Here is a 16,590-nt window from a genome sequence, read left to right on the forward strand (position 1 = left end):
CAGCTCACCAGGCTCTGGTTGGAACCTGAGAGGTACATTATGCTCCATTTCCTTTACTCATGATTACGACCAGCTGCCCCATCACCCTCATTTAGACTTTATCTGCATTTGCTGTTGGGTTCTCTCTTCATCTTGTCTGCTGTGCCTGCCGAAACCACTGGTCTTTGGTAAGAAAATTCCTTTACCTTCTCAACCTGCTTCCTAGAACAGCCCCTCTGCCTTCCTGTGGATGGAGAGCTAGCCCGCCCCTGATGATACTCCTGTCCTTCTGGCTTTCTCAGGAAGCAGCGGCGCCCACATAGGGAGGCTGCGGAAGGGGCACAATCTGTGTGCTTTCCACTGGTCCCGAGAGAGCGTTGCCTGGCCCTTCTCGTTAGTTCCTCTACCTGAGTCCTTCTACCTCTTCCTGTCCCTTTTGCTTTATTGCCTGGCCCCGTGGACTTCATCACATGCTTTTAGCATTTGAGCACCTGGCCAGGATGGAAATGTCCTATTAAATGTTCCTTATACATAAAATTATCTGAGGAAAATCCAAAATTATTTCCTAACATCTTAACTACTGAGTATAAAAGAGGTTCGCTCTTCAAATATACAGAGCACACACTTACTCCATTGAAAATATGATTACATTCAGCCTAGGCAAACCATCATTTTAGGCTTACATGACATAAATATATTTTTGTTAAATCTTAAGACATTTCTGTCCACAGGCATGGTGATATAAGAAAGAGAAAAAAAGAAAAGAAATATTTAAAAAATCTTTAGACATTCTTTGAAGTTGTGTCATTGTTTTATATACCACTGAGAAAGAAAAAATGCTAATTATAACTGAGCAACTTGGATTATAAGATACATCCCCAGCTTCAGAGATGTCCAAGTGTGAAAAACCATGTGTGTCTTGGAATCCACAATACATAGTAGAAAGAGTGACATCCTTTTTGGATATTGTGTGGAAATGGTTTATCTTCTGATTCCCGAAGAGAGTAAGGTTCTGAAAGTAAGGGGAAAAGTAGATTGATTTAAATGGGCCAGATGATAGAGGTTAGAAGAAAATTAAGACGCAGCTTCTGCCCCAAACACTGTTTTTACAACAAAAATGAAGTGTGCAAATTATTTTTGTGCTGAAGAACCTCCCACCCCAGAAAAAAACATTTGTACCCACTGGTTTAATTGAAGCCTTTAAATGAAGGCAAAGAAAATATTTATTTGACATTTAGATCAGAACTGCTGTATTATGTTGCAATGGGACTACCTAAGCCTTTTTAAAGCACTTTTCCTGTGTCCGTCTCTCTCTAACCTTTTCATACTGTTTCCTTCGTTGTTAGGAAGACAGTGAGCGCTACTCTCGTAGATCCAGAAGAAACACATCGGTTAGTACTGTGTTCATTACTTGGGCAATTTGATTGAATTCTCATTTATACTTGTGGTGGCTGAAGTATACATAATATATATAATCTCTTAATGATGATATCATCTCTTAAAGAAATTAACTAATACTATTAATGATAGAATACTGATATTATTACCTAAATAAAGACTATAAACTCAACTTTTAGCATTTTGACCTAAATTTGATAAGGAGAGTGTGTTTGAGAAATTTTTCAGTATTAATATATTCATGACAGCTGTAGTGCTTTTTGTGCCATTGAATACCCATAAATAATTTGCATAGTAATATACACCAATGCTGTGTATTTATATTACCCGTGAGATAAAGAATACTACTTGGATGAAATTACTTTTTTTTTTTTTTTTTTTGAGACAGAGTCTTGCTTTGTCACCCAGGCTAGAGTGCAGTGGTGCAGTTTTGGCTCACTGCAACCTCCACCTCCCAGGTTCAACAATTCTCGTGTCTCAGCCTCCCAAGTAGCTGGGACTACAGGTGCCTGCCACCACACCTGACTAATTTTTGTATTTTTGGTAGAGATGGAATTTCCCCATGTTGCCCAATCTGGTCTCGAACTCCTGGGCTCAAGTGATCTGCCCACCTCGGCCTCCCAAAGTGCTGGGATTACAGGCATGAGCCACCGTGCCTGGCCCTGAAATTACTTTTTTTTTGAGACGGTGTCTTACTCTGTTGCCCAGGCTGGAGTGTAGTGGTGCAATCTTGGCTCACTGCAACCTCTGCCTCGCAGGTTCAAGTGATTCTCATGCCTCAGCCTCCTGAGTACCTGGGATTGTAGGCACGTGCCATGACACCTGGCTAATTTTTGTATTTTTTGTAGAGACAGGGTTTCGCCTTGTTGGCCAGGCTGGTCTCAAACTCCTGACCTCAAGTGATCTGTCCGCCTCGGCCTCCCAAAGTGCTGGGATTACAGGCATGACACCACACCTGGCCCTGAAATTACTTTAAATCCATATTGCCCATAAGCAGGCAGAGATCCATAAAGCCCATGCTGTGGAGGACTTAGATTGGTGTCCGCTGAGATGTCCAGGGGCAGCTGGCCCCCAACTGCTGTGGATTAGGGTCAGTTCCCAGCATCCCCCTGAGACTTGGGCACTGGTTCTTCATGTATGTTGTATGACTACTTCACGGTTGTTCTCATCCTTTCTTTTAATAGGCTTCTGATGAAGACGAGCGCATGTCAGTGGGTAGTCGTGGAAGCCTGAGGGTCAGTAACCAGAATGATGGAGTTTGCATGGCACAGTTTCTGGTCCAAGCCCTTTACTTTCTCATCCCTGCATTCTTATTTCTTCTCCATTATCCCCGTGGTCTGATACTCAGTATTTAACTGATGAGATGCTTACTTAAAATCAAATCAATGGGGGATGTTTCTTTGTTGCTGTAGAGAGATTATTAATATGCATAGGCACGTTGGTTGTTTCTTTCTCCCGAAATGAAGTCGTCTTTTTTTCAATACTTATCCACATCACAAAGCTCCCAAGCCTTGATTAGCACAGTCGTCTCAGCACACTGGTGTTCCACAGGAATGCAAAGGCGCATCTGCCCTTCAGTAAGTCTGTATCCACTGACACCCATGCTCCTGGTAAAATCGGAACCTCTATTAAAGTAGCTGTAAGTTAATTATTATTGAGCAATGTTTTGGTGTAGCCGCTATAGACTGCCTGCTGAAAACCTGGACCAGGACTGGATCCGTAAGATCTGCCTTCAGCCGCTTTTCCTTGTATCAGTTATAATTAGGTCTCTTCACCACTGATAGGCTTAATGGTTAATCAACACAAATATGGACTTTTCCTTAAACATTCCAGAAACCTTAATAATTATACTTGAAAAAAGTGTGAGTTTTGGGGGAAGTAAAATAGAAAAACTATGTTTTGCTCAGTGCTTTAAGTCAGTGAGTTAATCTGAGCATGTCAGTTTCTTTTGCCTCAGGATTGAAATTACATCTCACCGCTAGTAATAAATCTCAAAGCAGCCACTCCGCTTTATTAATCCTTAGGGACCACATAGAGCTGAAGGCTTGTTTCTCTCCACTGTGGCAATTAAATCCTGTTACTCCTTGACTTCTTATACATGCACTGAGTGTGCGTGTAATTTGGCCCTTCCTAATGATAAAATGCGGAGGTGAAACACGGTTGCTGTGCTGTGAAGCAACTCTGTCCTTGTCACTGTCCTTGCAGTGCCAAAAGCAGATCCGTAGTGATTTTGCCAAAAAGCTGTGGTTCACATGTGAGGCCCCCGTGAGGGCGTCCTTGCTGTTTGAAACCTTCTCCTGAGACGTAGCCTCAGGGATGCTGTTGTAACTTTTACCTCAGGACCCTCTGACACCACACACCCCAGAAGAGGGAAGATTTATGGATCCAAAATATAATAAATGCAAAGCTCAATTAACGAAGTCTGTAGACAAGGCCCAGACATCACAGCTGTTGAGCAGGCCCAGGAGAAGCTTGAGTCCTTGAAAACAGTGAAGAAAATGCTGTTTCAAGGATGAGGGGGAGTGACCAAGAGAGGAGAAAACTCAGACTCAGCAGCATAGAGGATGTCAGTCACTTTGACAGGAGAACTTTTAACGGAAATGTTGAGGGCAAAACCTGGTTAATATGGGTTCAAGAGAGAATAGGAGGAGAGAGACACAGAATCCCAAACTCTCTCTCTCAAAATGCATCATTTTCAGAGGCACACCCTCCTGAAATTGTAGGCAAGATGTGTGCACTTACATTTTCCTGGGCAAAGAATGTTCACTTTCTTAAGATTCTCAGAGGGTCTCCTGACCCTGAAGAGTTGAAAACCATTGCAATATGAACTAGTATTATGGTGTTGTGTAACAGCATTCATTTCATTTTCAATGATTTTTAAACAGAAATAAGTTGCATCTTTCTGCTGGACACCACTTTTTGCCAAGATATCAGTATATGTGTTTTAAGAGCTGAAATTTCCTATAGGAGGTTCACCATTAGGACAGTACATAAGATGGGGAGGAAGTGGATGGGATTTTCATTTTCAGCCACAGGACACTTTCCCGTCAGGTACTTGATCTAAAGAAATATGTTCCTCAGAACTTAAGAACTGGGATCCTGGAGATGACAGTCAAACCTCCTAATGTTTATAGGCACCAAACAAGCCCAGAGTGGTGAAGAGGCCTACGTGGGGTCACAGTTCTTAGGAACAAGGCCAGTGCCTGCTGCTCAGGGGCCTGGTGGGCTGCGTGCCCTCCGTGTGCTGGGCCCTGGGCTCTATGCTTGCCCCTTTGTACCACCGAGCAGGGCATTCCCCAGAGTGAGGACTCACGTCTTGCTCTTTTTCTATGCAGGGCCGGTTTCTACTGTTTTTATGTATTTTTATATTATGAACTTTTTACATTGTTGATTCTAAGATCGTATCTTTTGTTTATTGACTCTGAAAACACAGGCCTTCTTCATTTAACTAGAAAAGATGATAAACCCTAAAAAAGGCGGGGAGGTGATTTATACTATTCTGGCATTTGTATGGATGCCTCCTCAGAAAATCTAGATTTTAATTTTCTAGAATTTCTAGATTTTAGATTTTCTGGAAAATGTAGATTTTTAATTTTCCTTTTTGAAAAATTGATGACAATGCATCTATTAACCTTTTCCCTTATGTAACTAAAATGGATTGTGTAGAAGAGGAAATAAGATTTATCAAACTGTTTCAGACTTCGTGAATTATAGCAGCCTTTGCCATGGAGGTTTATCTAATGCTACTGGATTCTGTGGTAGCTACCATTCTGACATAATTCTTTTTGTAAATACATATTAGATCCTAGAAATTATGGAAAAATGCATTTTTGTTAAGATTTTAAAGATTGCTTGTATTTATGTTTTACTTAGCTTTTAAGTTTATTTTTGGCAACTCTCTTTTCTGTTGTTTTTTTTTTCTGCCATCTTTCTTCTGACAGTCGCAGCCTGACTTGGAGTATGGGGGTCCCTACGCCTGGGTGAGATGGTCGGATATACTTTGCTTTGTGACCTTAACTGTGTGGTGTGACACATAATAACCTATGGTATTTCCACGAATCTCATGGGTGCTTTTCTAAAAAGCCAAGTACATCTTTGTCTCCAGTTTTTGCCTGGGGGGCTATGGGGCCAGGAGGGCAGGCTTACCCTGTGGAGTGAGCAGTCTTCCTCCTGGGGTCTCCAGGGTGCAGCCCTCATCCTGCTGGAGCCCAGGCATCCCTGCATGAACACTCCCTCACCAGATGGCCTTTGAGCACCAGCTGTTTGCCATGCCTTGTGTTAGCAGCTGTGCATACCAAGATGAAAAAGATAGTGTCTGCCTTCAAGGAACTCAAATCAGATCAAGAATTCCCAAAGCCTCTAAATTTCCTTTAAAAGATTAAATGTAAAGTCATTTTACCTAATGAAAAATCGATTATTTTCCAATCTATATCCATTCAAATTAAATGTACAATCTGCCCTTTTTTTGCCAGAAAGTATTCTTTGAGAAAACTCCTACTTCCAGTAACAAAAACTGAGGCTTTAGACGTAAACTCAGAATTACTTCTTATATGTCTCTGACAGTTTCTGTGCCTTATGCTTTCTAAAAGTCTGTCAGTGTTATACTTCAAGGAAGAAAAAGTTCTCCTCAGAAAGCACGGCTCAGCATTAAAGTGATTTGATACTGAAGTTATTGTAGCATATTATATACTATTTCACCTGAAGAACTTTACCTAAAAGCATTTTGTGCTTCATTTGCTCCAGTGCATTTCAAAATTATTTAGTAAATTCTTGTCTTAAAAATGTATTTTTGTGTTTGCAATTATAATGAATCAATTGTAACATACATCCGCATAGCATATTTGGTGCCCTGAGCCTCCTGTGGGGCGGCTGTTCTCCTCTTAACAGATACAAGAGCAGAGGCTGGAGTAGCTCAGGGGTCAGGACAGGGGAAAGCACAAAGACAGGTCATTAGATTCAGAAAGTGCTCTTCACAGACTATCTGTTACTTACCTACAGAGCACTTCCAGTCGCTCTGGCAGGTGAGAGCATTTCTGTGACACTGTAACTCCAGCAACTCTCCTGTTCTTTAAGGAATTCAGTGTATTAGCAACATATTTCTAGATTATTACTCTTTTTATGTTAAATTCAAAGTAAATTTTGTTTTAAGAGCTAGCCCCCAGTGGGATAAATGTATATGTTAGCAATGGGCAGGAACACATTCTGGATTTTTTTTTCGGTCTTAATTCTTTTTTAAAATTCAATAGAATGCATCAGGCATCGCACTCAAGAGTTTTAATGTCACTTTCTTTGTTTCCTTTTCCATCCCTAATGCCCTTTACATATGCTGTGTCTTTTGACTCATGTAGAAAAGACATCTAACATTATTAATCCAAAAAGTTGGCAGTGGACTTTCGCGTGGTCCCATGGGAAGGTCACAGACGCTTTGATAACACTGCGTGGTAGTCATTAGCATTCGGACTAGTCACAAGTTACCGTTTTCGTAGGGCGTTTACCCTTGTATCTTATTTATCCTGTATTAGAACATACTAACGTATGTCCTCTTTATTTTGTTCTCTCTTATGGCAGTGTTTCTGGAGAGCTTGTTAGAATGCATGTTCCAGAACCCTTTCTGTAGGCATCCTGATTCCCTAGGCAGGGGCCCATGCTTGTGGGAAGCATGCCAGGTGGCCAGGAAGCAGGTGTGAGACCCAGCCTGGGAGCATGAAACCAGCAAAGTGAACAAGCTTGTGTACCACTTAAAGCCACACAGTACAATAGAGCGAAGCTTGTTGAACATCAGAGACCCAACTTAAGATGAAGTTAATATGCTGCCTATGGACTTTCTGTTCTAATATTGTTAACTGTCAATGCCCCTTGCCCTCTTATGCCACGTAAAAATAGCCCCACCCATCTAAATACAGCACAAAAAAATACCATCCAAGAGGAGAAAGTTAGCAGTATTCTTTAAGAAGGTCAAAGTACTTCTCCATATGGAGATATAGTCAAGAAGATCCTGTAGATGTGGGAATACATTCTAGGAACATAGCCCAGGAATAGGTTCCTTGTGATAGAATTCCATTACCACAGACCTGGTCATGGAAATTGCTTTGCAGGCTTTCCTGCAAAGTAAGTTTTTCCCAGGTTTTCGTAGAAGGCTGTAAGTGGAAAGGTGACAAATGAGAGGATACTGTCTTGCTTCCAGCTTGCCCACCTTCTGCTCCGTCGCTGCCGGCTGAGCTGGAGAACTACAGTGCAAAGGACAGGGTTCCGCCGTGGTGCTATGTGTTTCATGCAGCGGTGGGTGTTTCATAAGCAGCAGTGGAGAGCCAGAGGCCTTGCTTATGTCATACATTTCTCTTCCTCATTTATTAGTGAAGTCAAAGTCACCTAAAATTGATTAACATTAGTCATTATTATATTAATTTCTTCTGGAATCTAGTTTCTGAAGAGATAACAAGGGATTGAGATCTAAAATTGGCAAGTCCTTGACATGCATTTTCATGTCAAATAATCTTGTTGCTGAAGACATGAAATGAAATTAGTCTGAGTAAAACTCTTGCTAATTTCCAAAGATTTTTACTATTAAATTTATTTCAGAAATGTTTTAATGTTACTCATAGAGTTCTCAAATTTAATGTGGAAGGATTTCTATACTTTTGTTTCAAAACTTCAAATTGATTTCTTGATTTGTTTTGAGTTATAGCAAAGATAAATATATAGTTTGATGGTCAAAGTCTTATGAATCTGGATTTATAATCTGTCTGGAAATTCAATTTTTTTTTCTACTTTAATGTCATGGCTGCAAAATATGTGCTATACAGCACCCACCCCCCGAATAAGGAGCCATGTTCAGCACCTCCCATATGCCAGGCCCCTTCCACGTGGATTCACGTATCCGCCCAGTCAGCAGGTGCTTCATGAGGGCACTGTTCTAGGTGCTTGAGATACTCATTTTCATCTCATTTAATCCTCACGATGGCTTTGTAATGTATCTATTATTATGCACATTTTCATGGCTGAGAAAGCGGATGTTCAAGTGGATTAAATAATTACTTAAGGTCACATGACGGAGCTTCTGTCTGGAATTTGGACTCACGCCCAGGACCTGATGGCGTCTCCTTCCATTTTTACCAGTTGTGTAGACTGCTCCTCCTTTTTCTGTCCCGAGAGCTGGTTTTGTCTCTGATGCTTGACAGCTCTATTTTGAATCAGCAGAAATTTCCTTATAGATGAATTAAGGGACGTTTAGAAAGCCCATGCTTTGACTTAAGGGAACCTGGGCTGGGAACAGAAGAGAGGGATGATAGGCATGCACTTAATAGAATCATTCTCCTTTATTCTGGAGGACACATTATGAAATTATTAAATATGTGTTCAGATTTCATTTTGAAAAATAAAGTAGGAGGGCTGGATGAATGAAAAACTAGTATAGAAGATATACCCCACGATGAACTTTTGCATTTAACTATAGATTAACTAGAAATGATTTCTGAGGCCGGGTGCAGTGGCTCACGCCTGTAATGCCAGCACTTTGGGAGGCCGAGGCGGGTGGATCACGAGGTCAGGAGTTTGAGTCCAGCCTGACCAACATGATGAAATCCCATCTCTACTAAAAATGCAAAAATTAGCCGGGCATGGTGACGCACGCCTGTAATCCCAGCTACTCAGGAGGCTGAGGCGGGAGAGGGAGAGGTTGAGGGAGCCAAGATCGCGCTACTGCACTCCAGCCTGGGCGACAGAGCGAGACTGCATCTCAAAAAAAAAAAGAAATGATCTCTGAATCTTCTGAATTATGGCCCATAGCATCACAATGTGCCATAATTTTCGAAGACCCTCTCTGAACCAGGAACTGAAAACTCATTGACTCAGGCTGAATCACTACCCATCGGCCTGGCATGTGGCTTCTCGCAAGCAGAATGTCCACAGGGCCACCATAAAACCAGGAACAGCCCGACAAGGAAATGGCCACACCAAGCCCAAATGTTCCACCCCGCAGAGGGACTTGGTGCCACTTTATAACTAAGAGTGGCATGTGACACGAAGCCTACTGACTTTGTTAGCTTGACTGCTGTTCTCTCCTGAGCTGCTGGGGAGCGGACAGAGGCAGGGATGCAGTTTGGGAGCTGCCAGGTCTTGTACTGTCCTGGGCTGGTCATTCATCCGCTCCACCAAGAAAGGTCACCTTATACCTGGCTGGTTCGTCCCTGCTGATTTGTACCTGTGAATTCATTTGTGTACTGATGTCAGTTTTTCTCTTTTCTTCATTGAAACAGACAAATGGTTATGATGGAGAATTGTATGGATCACAGTCCATGAATAGAAGATCTGGCAGGGTTAGTATAGTAAATTTGCATGGCTCAAAATTCAAATAGGTTGTTTCAAAGCTTCTAGAACTAAAAACTAATTGCTAAATTTAAATTTAGCTTTTTTGCTGTTTTTAAATGTTAAAATGGGTCTGTCTTTTTTTTCCTAACACATGATGGAATGAAAGATATTTTTCAACTAGCAAACATTCTGAGAATGTTAGCATAAGGGGTAGATATTGATAAGAATCTCAAGTTTTAAAATATCTGAAATTAAAGATTAACTCTTTCATTATTGTATTCCCCTGGGTGTATGTATATAATGTGTGTATTAAGTGTATTCAGCTTTCAAAGATACTAAATCCGACATTTTCACAGTCTCCACATCTGTCATTTGTAATTTTAATGTTTACCTTAAAGGCATGTGTACAAGAACCTGTGTTTTTCTGGAGAGGAAAAGGAGAAGAAAACAATGCAGATGCTTGGAAGGCTCCCAGTTAAGGGGTGGGAGGTAGGAAGGAGCTGGCGGAAGGAAAGGGTGATGCTCTAGGGGGAGAGAGAGGGAGTGGTGCCAGTGGCAGGGGCATTAGGGAGGCCGGGCAGGGGTGGGGAGGGCTTTGGATTAATCAAGGACAGGAGGTCATTGGGATTTTAAAAGGTTACACTGGATACATTTCCATTAAGCTTCACGATACCCCACAGGTCCATTCTATGTGAAATGGTCTAAAAATTTCCTGTTCTTATGCTTCATTTTTTTCTTTTAGTAATATTCCTAATTGTGTAAAATAGTATTTCTTTTCATTTATCTTAATTATGTTATATTCAAATATCATGTATATATTTAAATTATACTTTTGGGCTTCAAATGAGTGACCCCACCCTTACCTCCTTCCCTCTCCCTGACCAAACCAGTCTTTAGCTTTCTGAAACCAGCTGATCAAGTTGTTTTTACTTGCTCATTCCTATTTACCTATTTAGCATTGCATGCACTTTAATTATTTATTTTTTGAGACAGAGTCTCACTCTCTCACCCAGGCTGGAGTGCAGTGGTGCTATCTCAGCTCACTGCAACCTCTGCCTCTTGGGTTCGAGCGATTCTCCTGCCTCAGCCTCCCGAGTAGCTTGGATTACAGGCATCCACTACCACGCCCGGCTAATGTTTTTGTATTTTTTAGTAGAGACGGGGTTTCACCCTGCTGGCCAAGCTGGTCTCGAACTCCTGACCTCAGGTGATCTGCCCACCTCAGCCTCCCAAAGTGCTGGGATTACAGGCATGAGCCACTGCACCCAGCTGGATGTGACATTTTTAAAATGTATACTCAAGACACGTAAAGATGGCCTGCAGGGCATTTTTCACTCTGTGGATAAGGGCTCTCCAGTGGACGGGTGGCAGCAGGCTGTCACACTCCACCTACCTTTCTGGCACCCCAGGGCTGAGCTATAGCCCACAGGTGGGCTGGGCTGAAGAAAGATTGAAAATTTTGCAGTAAATGGAATTTTAGTTACCTAAGGAGATAAGTAACAAGGATAGTTCAGACAAGGAGTTTACTGACAACACAGTGTGAAACTCAGTAATTACGAATCGTGCTAGAGATATGAGATTGTGAAAAGCAGTACTGGATACACCCCTGGCGTCACCAAGATATAAACGCTGAAACTGAAAATACAGCTTGGAATCTCCAGTTGTTAAGAATCTCTGCTGTGCTGTTTGTGCCTCGCGTCTTTAGATAAACTAGCGTTCCTGGGCTCCTAGCGTTGGCTCGGTTGTGCTGTTGCCTGTTCGCCTTTTGAATGGGATGGGGGTGCTTTTGGAGTCAGAAGGAAGTGCTTGTCACTTAAAGGTGTTTTCTTCTTTGGTGCTCAGAATTCCAGCTACAGCGGTGACAGCAGATTCTCTACTTTGTCATCATCCAGGGAGGAGAAGTTGGTTGGTTTCCATTTAAATCTTTCACATTCTCTTCAGAAACCGCAGGTTTTGTAGCATGCAATCTTGTGTGTGTGGATTCAGCTCTGCTTTTCTCTTTCGGTGTCTGTTTGACGGATTTTTGTTTGGGTAGCTGTGTTACTGACGTGAAAAGCAGCAGTTAACATGAGCTGCTTCATTCAGAGGTACTGCAGTGTGCTGCGTTTGACCACACCAGCTCGAATGTGAATTGTGGCATTCAGCTGGCTGCAATGAAAGGACGTGTTTTTGTGTATATTTTCTAATTAGAATTAATCAAAAGGAAAAAAATAATTAGAAGAATGCTCTTGAATTCTTGAGAGTTTCTGAAAACAGAACTACTTTGAAGAGTACATGCAAACTTTGTGGTGGTTTCTTGGGCATGGACTAGACTTGGAAGGAAAATCCAGAGTCTCATCCAAATCCACATGTTTACGCAACAGAGTTCCTTCCCATTCTCTACAAACATGCGTCGGTCTTGATAAACATAATTTCTAAATTGTTTAAGAGCCCTAAAATTGCCAAGGCTTGTTGGTGTTTGTTTAGGTTCAGATTTACTCAGCAAAATAGGGACTAGTTTAGGTGGGAAAATCAAGCAGGTCCTGGGATCACAAAGCTAAACAGGGGAGGTAGGTGCTCTCCAGGCACTGACATCTAGAACAGAAGCCACCGGCACCGGAGACCAGTACCGTAGTGAACAGATGAGTAAATAGAATGAGAGGGAGACACTGGTTTTGCCAGGAAATGTCACAACAAAGGATGTGAATTGAACCTTAATAAATAGGAAGGGCCGGGCGTGGTGGCTCACACCTGTAATCCCAGCACTTCGGGAGGCCAAGGCGGGCAGACCATGAGGTCAGGAGATGGATACCATCCTGGCTAACGGTGAAACCCCATCTCTACTAAAAATATAAAAAATCAGATGGTGGCACGTGCCTGTAGCCCCAGCTACTCGGGAGGCTGAGGCAGGAGAATCACTTGAACCCAGGAAGCAGAGATTGCAGTGAGCCAAGATTGCATCACTGCACTCCAGCCTGGGCGACAGAGCGAGATTCCATCTCAGACAAACAAACAAACAAACAGAACAAATGAAAAGAATAGGAACTAACCAGGTGGAGCCTGGAGGGGAAGCTCTTCAAGGCAAGTAGCCATTTGAGCAGACCAGGGGCCTCGCAGAATGGTGAGAACCCAGGAGAGGTGCCACATATCTGAGCATAGGGTGCCGTTGGAGCCATTCCGTGACCCTGGTGACTCCAGTAGCAGCTCCCACGCTGAAATCAGAAAATGAAATCTATGCAATTCCTCTGTGATTTCCTTTACCCGCTCCCATGTATCATTGACCTCATTAAAATGCTTCTAGAAGAAATAGCTCTGACCCTTCCCCGCCCTGTCCCCAACTTCCAGCCCCTGTTCCCATTTCCCTCCCAGGGGGTTGGGGGGGATCTTTTTCTTGCCAGGGTACTTCTTCCTCACCTCTGTCAGCCCTTGTCCACCCCCTTCCTGTCCAGGGAGGCTGCAGAAGGTGCTGGCGCCCGCTGCTTGCCACCTTTCTCAACCCTTCCCGTTGTCCCCCAGTCTGTAATAAATCCCCCCACCGTAAGCTGATGGCCCTTCTGTCCCCCAGTAGGTGAGTTTTGACTCAGTATATGATCAGCTGTGAACACCAAAGCATTGGTGGGTCTAACACCTTGAAAAAGGCTTTGGGCATTTTCTTAATTCAAGAGGAGATTTTGCTGTTGCAGAGAGCACTTAGTTATTAAGCTTTATTAATTTTATTAATAATTAATTAATTAAACTTTATTTCCAACTCATTTTTGATAAGCTGAGTTACTTGCTCTAAAATAAAAGATGGCAATAAATATCTCATCTTTGGAATATGAACAATTCACCCAAGTTCAGCCTGCATCTGACTCACTTCAATCCATTTAAGAGAAATAACCCACAGCCAAAGGGTTAAAACATCAGAATGAGAGCTGACTCATTCGAACAGGGCCACATCCGAACTCGCCCTGAGCCCTGTGTGCCCATCATTTGCTGCCCGAGGGCTCTCGTATTCACCCGCCCTCAGAACCTTCCTGGGAATTGGGCTCTGTAGACATCTAGTCCCGCCCAGTACGTGGTGCGTTTAATTTTATTTAAATATAATAATGGAAAGGTATCAGTGTAGAATGTGGTATTGATGACTCTTCCTAATATCAATTAAAATGTATTTCAATATTTAATATCAATTAAAATTAAATCTTTTTTTCTGTGCGTGAACTCAAAGGTCCTAATTTAGCCCCATCTCCTAGTTTTGTCAGTTGCCTGGCCCGGCCGTCTTTATTTCTTTCTGACCCGCGTTCTCTCCCTCCCCCTGTGAGTGCATGCCCGTTACTGTTTTGGTTGTATAAGGTCATCGTCTCTGAACTCACTGGACTGATGTACCTTTGCGATGCCGTGAGGGTGTGAGTCTCTCTCCCCTCTCTGCTGCCCGTTTGCTCTGATTACAGGGACTCTCCAGCTCCAGCCTTGGGCTTCCCAGTGGTGGCCTGGCTCCCACGCCCCTGTCTGCCCCGAATGGAAACTGGGTCTGTCCCCTTTTCACATCACTTTGTCGCTCCTTCCCTTTCCTTCTGTGCATCACTTTAATTGCTGATTACATTTAGTGGATACTTCAGCCTCCTCTACACAAAGTCACAAGAGCAAAGCTCAGCAACTGTTTTAATTGGCTTGACTAGTTTGCTAAGACTTTTGCCAATCTTTTAGAAAAGCCATGTCAAATAATTTAGAACCTAATATAGAAAAGGAGACTTAAGGAAAAGGAGGGTTTTATTAAATGCATGTTTTCAAAAACTCGAGTCCAAAAAATTGGTCTCTTGGGTCTTTCCTCCTTTTCCAGCAATTGTTCCCCATTTGGGGTTTCATTTGTTTTTTAAAAAATATTTTTTCTCTTGTAAATGTGTCCAGGAAGCAATTTGGAAGGTTTTTGTGCATAATCTGCCTCCTTGGTCTCTGAGAGGTGGACAGAACAGTGTTATTTCTTTGGCTCGGTCTCCCTGCTGTTTCCTGTTTTCACAAGGTCAGGTTCAGGTCCAGCCCTGAGGTGCTTGGCCTGTTAGCTATAGGTATCGAGTCTTATTCTAATCCAGGGAAGTCGGTGTCAGGGGTGAAAGTACACGCCCTATTTGGAGGTTGAACTGTCCTCTCCCTTGCATGTCGACTGGAGCTGCTGAGTGATCACCACCTGGCCGTGCACCTTGCCTGACTTGCTCAGTGTGCCCTGGAAATGAGTCCAGATTCTGTCCCGTGGCACAGTCTCTGGACACTGGGAGCTGCCCTTGTGTCCCAGCCTGTCCCCTCACCAGCACTGCCTTGCGCTGACGTGTGTGCTAGGCAGGATTCTCCTTTGACAGGGCTAGACCGCGGCCCCTCTGGGGGTGCCTCCCACACCAGCCGAGGCAGCCTTGCAGCGACTCCCTTTGTGTCTTGAAGACTGTCACTGGGCCCCTCGCATAGAAATAAAGACTCTTCCTGCCCCTGTCTTCACGTGTGGACATCTGCATGTTGAATACTGCCAAGTGTGCCGTTAACCTTGGATATGAGCTGTGGGTTTTGTTGCTGTTGTTGTGTTGACCTTGTCACCATTCTGTCTCATCTCCGACCCTTTCTTCCAGGAATGCCTGAAATGACTAGAAATGATCGTGTTTTAAAGATGCTGGGAAGTTTACTGTTTTAAAGTTAAAAATCACCTCAGTTATCTTTCTTGTAAATTTTGGATTTGCATCTATCAAATTTGCAGAAAACACAGTGCCTCTATCGGTTTGTTTCTGTCTAACCACTGTACAGCAGTTGGCTATGGTGAATGCTGAAACTATTGTGATGGCCTTTTGCTGTCATTTGTTGCTGTTTTTTCAAGGCTTTTAAAACCTGCCATTTGCTTTCATCCTCCAGCCTTCCTGTCTGTACAGCGCTGCCCGGCCTTCGGGGAGTTACCGGGTGCGTGTGCTGCCCACCCTGCTGCCCCACACCCCCTCCCACTGTGCATGCATCGCCCCCACAAGCCCAGAGCCATGGATGTGCCTGTTCCCAGCCCCCTGGGGGAAGTTGCACCTTCACGTGGAGTTTACATGTACCTGTGGGGAATGTCTGTCCCCTTTGGCCATATCTGGGTTTTCTCTCCCCGGATTGCTGACTGTAGCTGCCACACTGCTCCGTCTCCAGGAAGCCTTGTGTTTGCTGGGATTGTTAGGCAGGAATGGAACAACAGCAATGTTTACTTTACCTATTGGCGGAAAGAATGGTGGCTTTTTAATGCTTTGGTAACCTGGACAGATATTAATCCATGTTACTATATTACTTTGGAAATTTCCAGTTTTAAATATAAGTACTTATGCTATGCAAGAAATGTAAAATAAATACTCAAAGTAGCTATATTGTCTTATTAATAACTTTTTTTTTTTTTGAGACAGAGTCTACCTCTGTCACCCAGGCTGGAGTGCAAGGGCATGATCTCGGCTCAGTGCAAGCTCCGCCTCCCGGGTTCAAGTGAGTCTCCTGCCTCAGCCTCCTGGGTAGCTGGGATTACAGGCACGTGTCACCATGCCCAGTTAATTTTTGTGTTTTCAGTAGAGATGGGTTTCACCATGTTGGCCAGGCTGGTCTCAAACTCCCGACCTCAGGTGATCTGCCTGCCTCGGCCTCCCAAAGTGCTAGGATTACAGGCATGAGCCACCACACCCAGCCATTAATAACTTTCTGAATTTCCATCGGATTGCTTACTTATGTGTTTGATATATTAATAAACGGCTGAGCAAACTAGTATGTCCTCAAGGGAAAATGGGGAAATTAAAGTTCCTTTATACCGGGCAAAGTTTGACATCACCATTTGTGGCAGTGTAAGCTCCTGTTTACCCACGTTGATTAATTAAGTAGCATTTTCCAGTTAACCAATGACTCTTTCTTCTACTTAGCAACTTTTAAAGGGTTATAAAATATTTATCATTAAAA

General features: G+C 43.1%; 1 protein-coding gene across 14 annotated transcripts in view; it reads left to right on the top strand.

The window, feature by feature from the left end:
* LRRFIP1 (LRR binding FLII interacting protein 1) overlaps positions 1-16,590 on the top strand; it is a 159,113-nt gene that overhangs the window by 95,719 nt on the left and 46,804 nt on the right. For 2 of the 14 annotated variants that reach the window (XM_030802295.1, XM_030802293.1), the window contains exons 5-7: positions 1,326-1,370; positions 2,562-2,612; positions 9,633-9,692. The exons of 9 other annotated variants lie outside the window; for them this stretch is intronic. In XM_030802295.1, coding sequence (XP_030658155.1) covers positions 1,326-1,370; positions 2,562-2,612; positions 9,633-9,692 — 156 coding nt within the window. Of the gene's footprint in view, positions 1-1,325; positions 1,371-2,561; positions 2,613-5,318; positions 5,358-9,632; positions 9,693-15,534; positions 15,580-16,590 lie in introns of all 14 variants that reach the window. 3 more of the 14 variants (XM_030802305.1, XM_030802294.1, XM_030802296.1) reach the window with 3 other exon arrangements.

The sequence above is a fragment of the Nomascus leucogenys genome, chromosome 22a (assembly GCF_006542625.1).
Source record: "Nomascus leucogenys isolate Asia chromosome 22a, Asia_NLE_v1, whole genome shotgun sequence".
Classification (NCBI taxonomy): Eukaryota; Metazoa; Chordata; class Mammalia; order Primates; family Hylobatidae; genus Nomascus; species Nomascus leucogenys.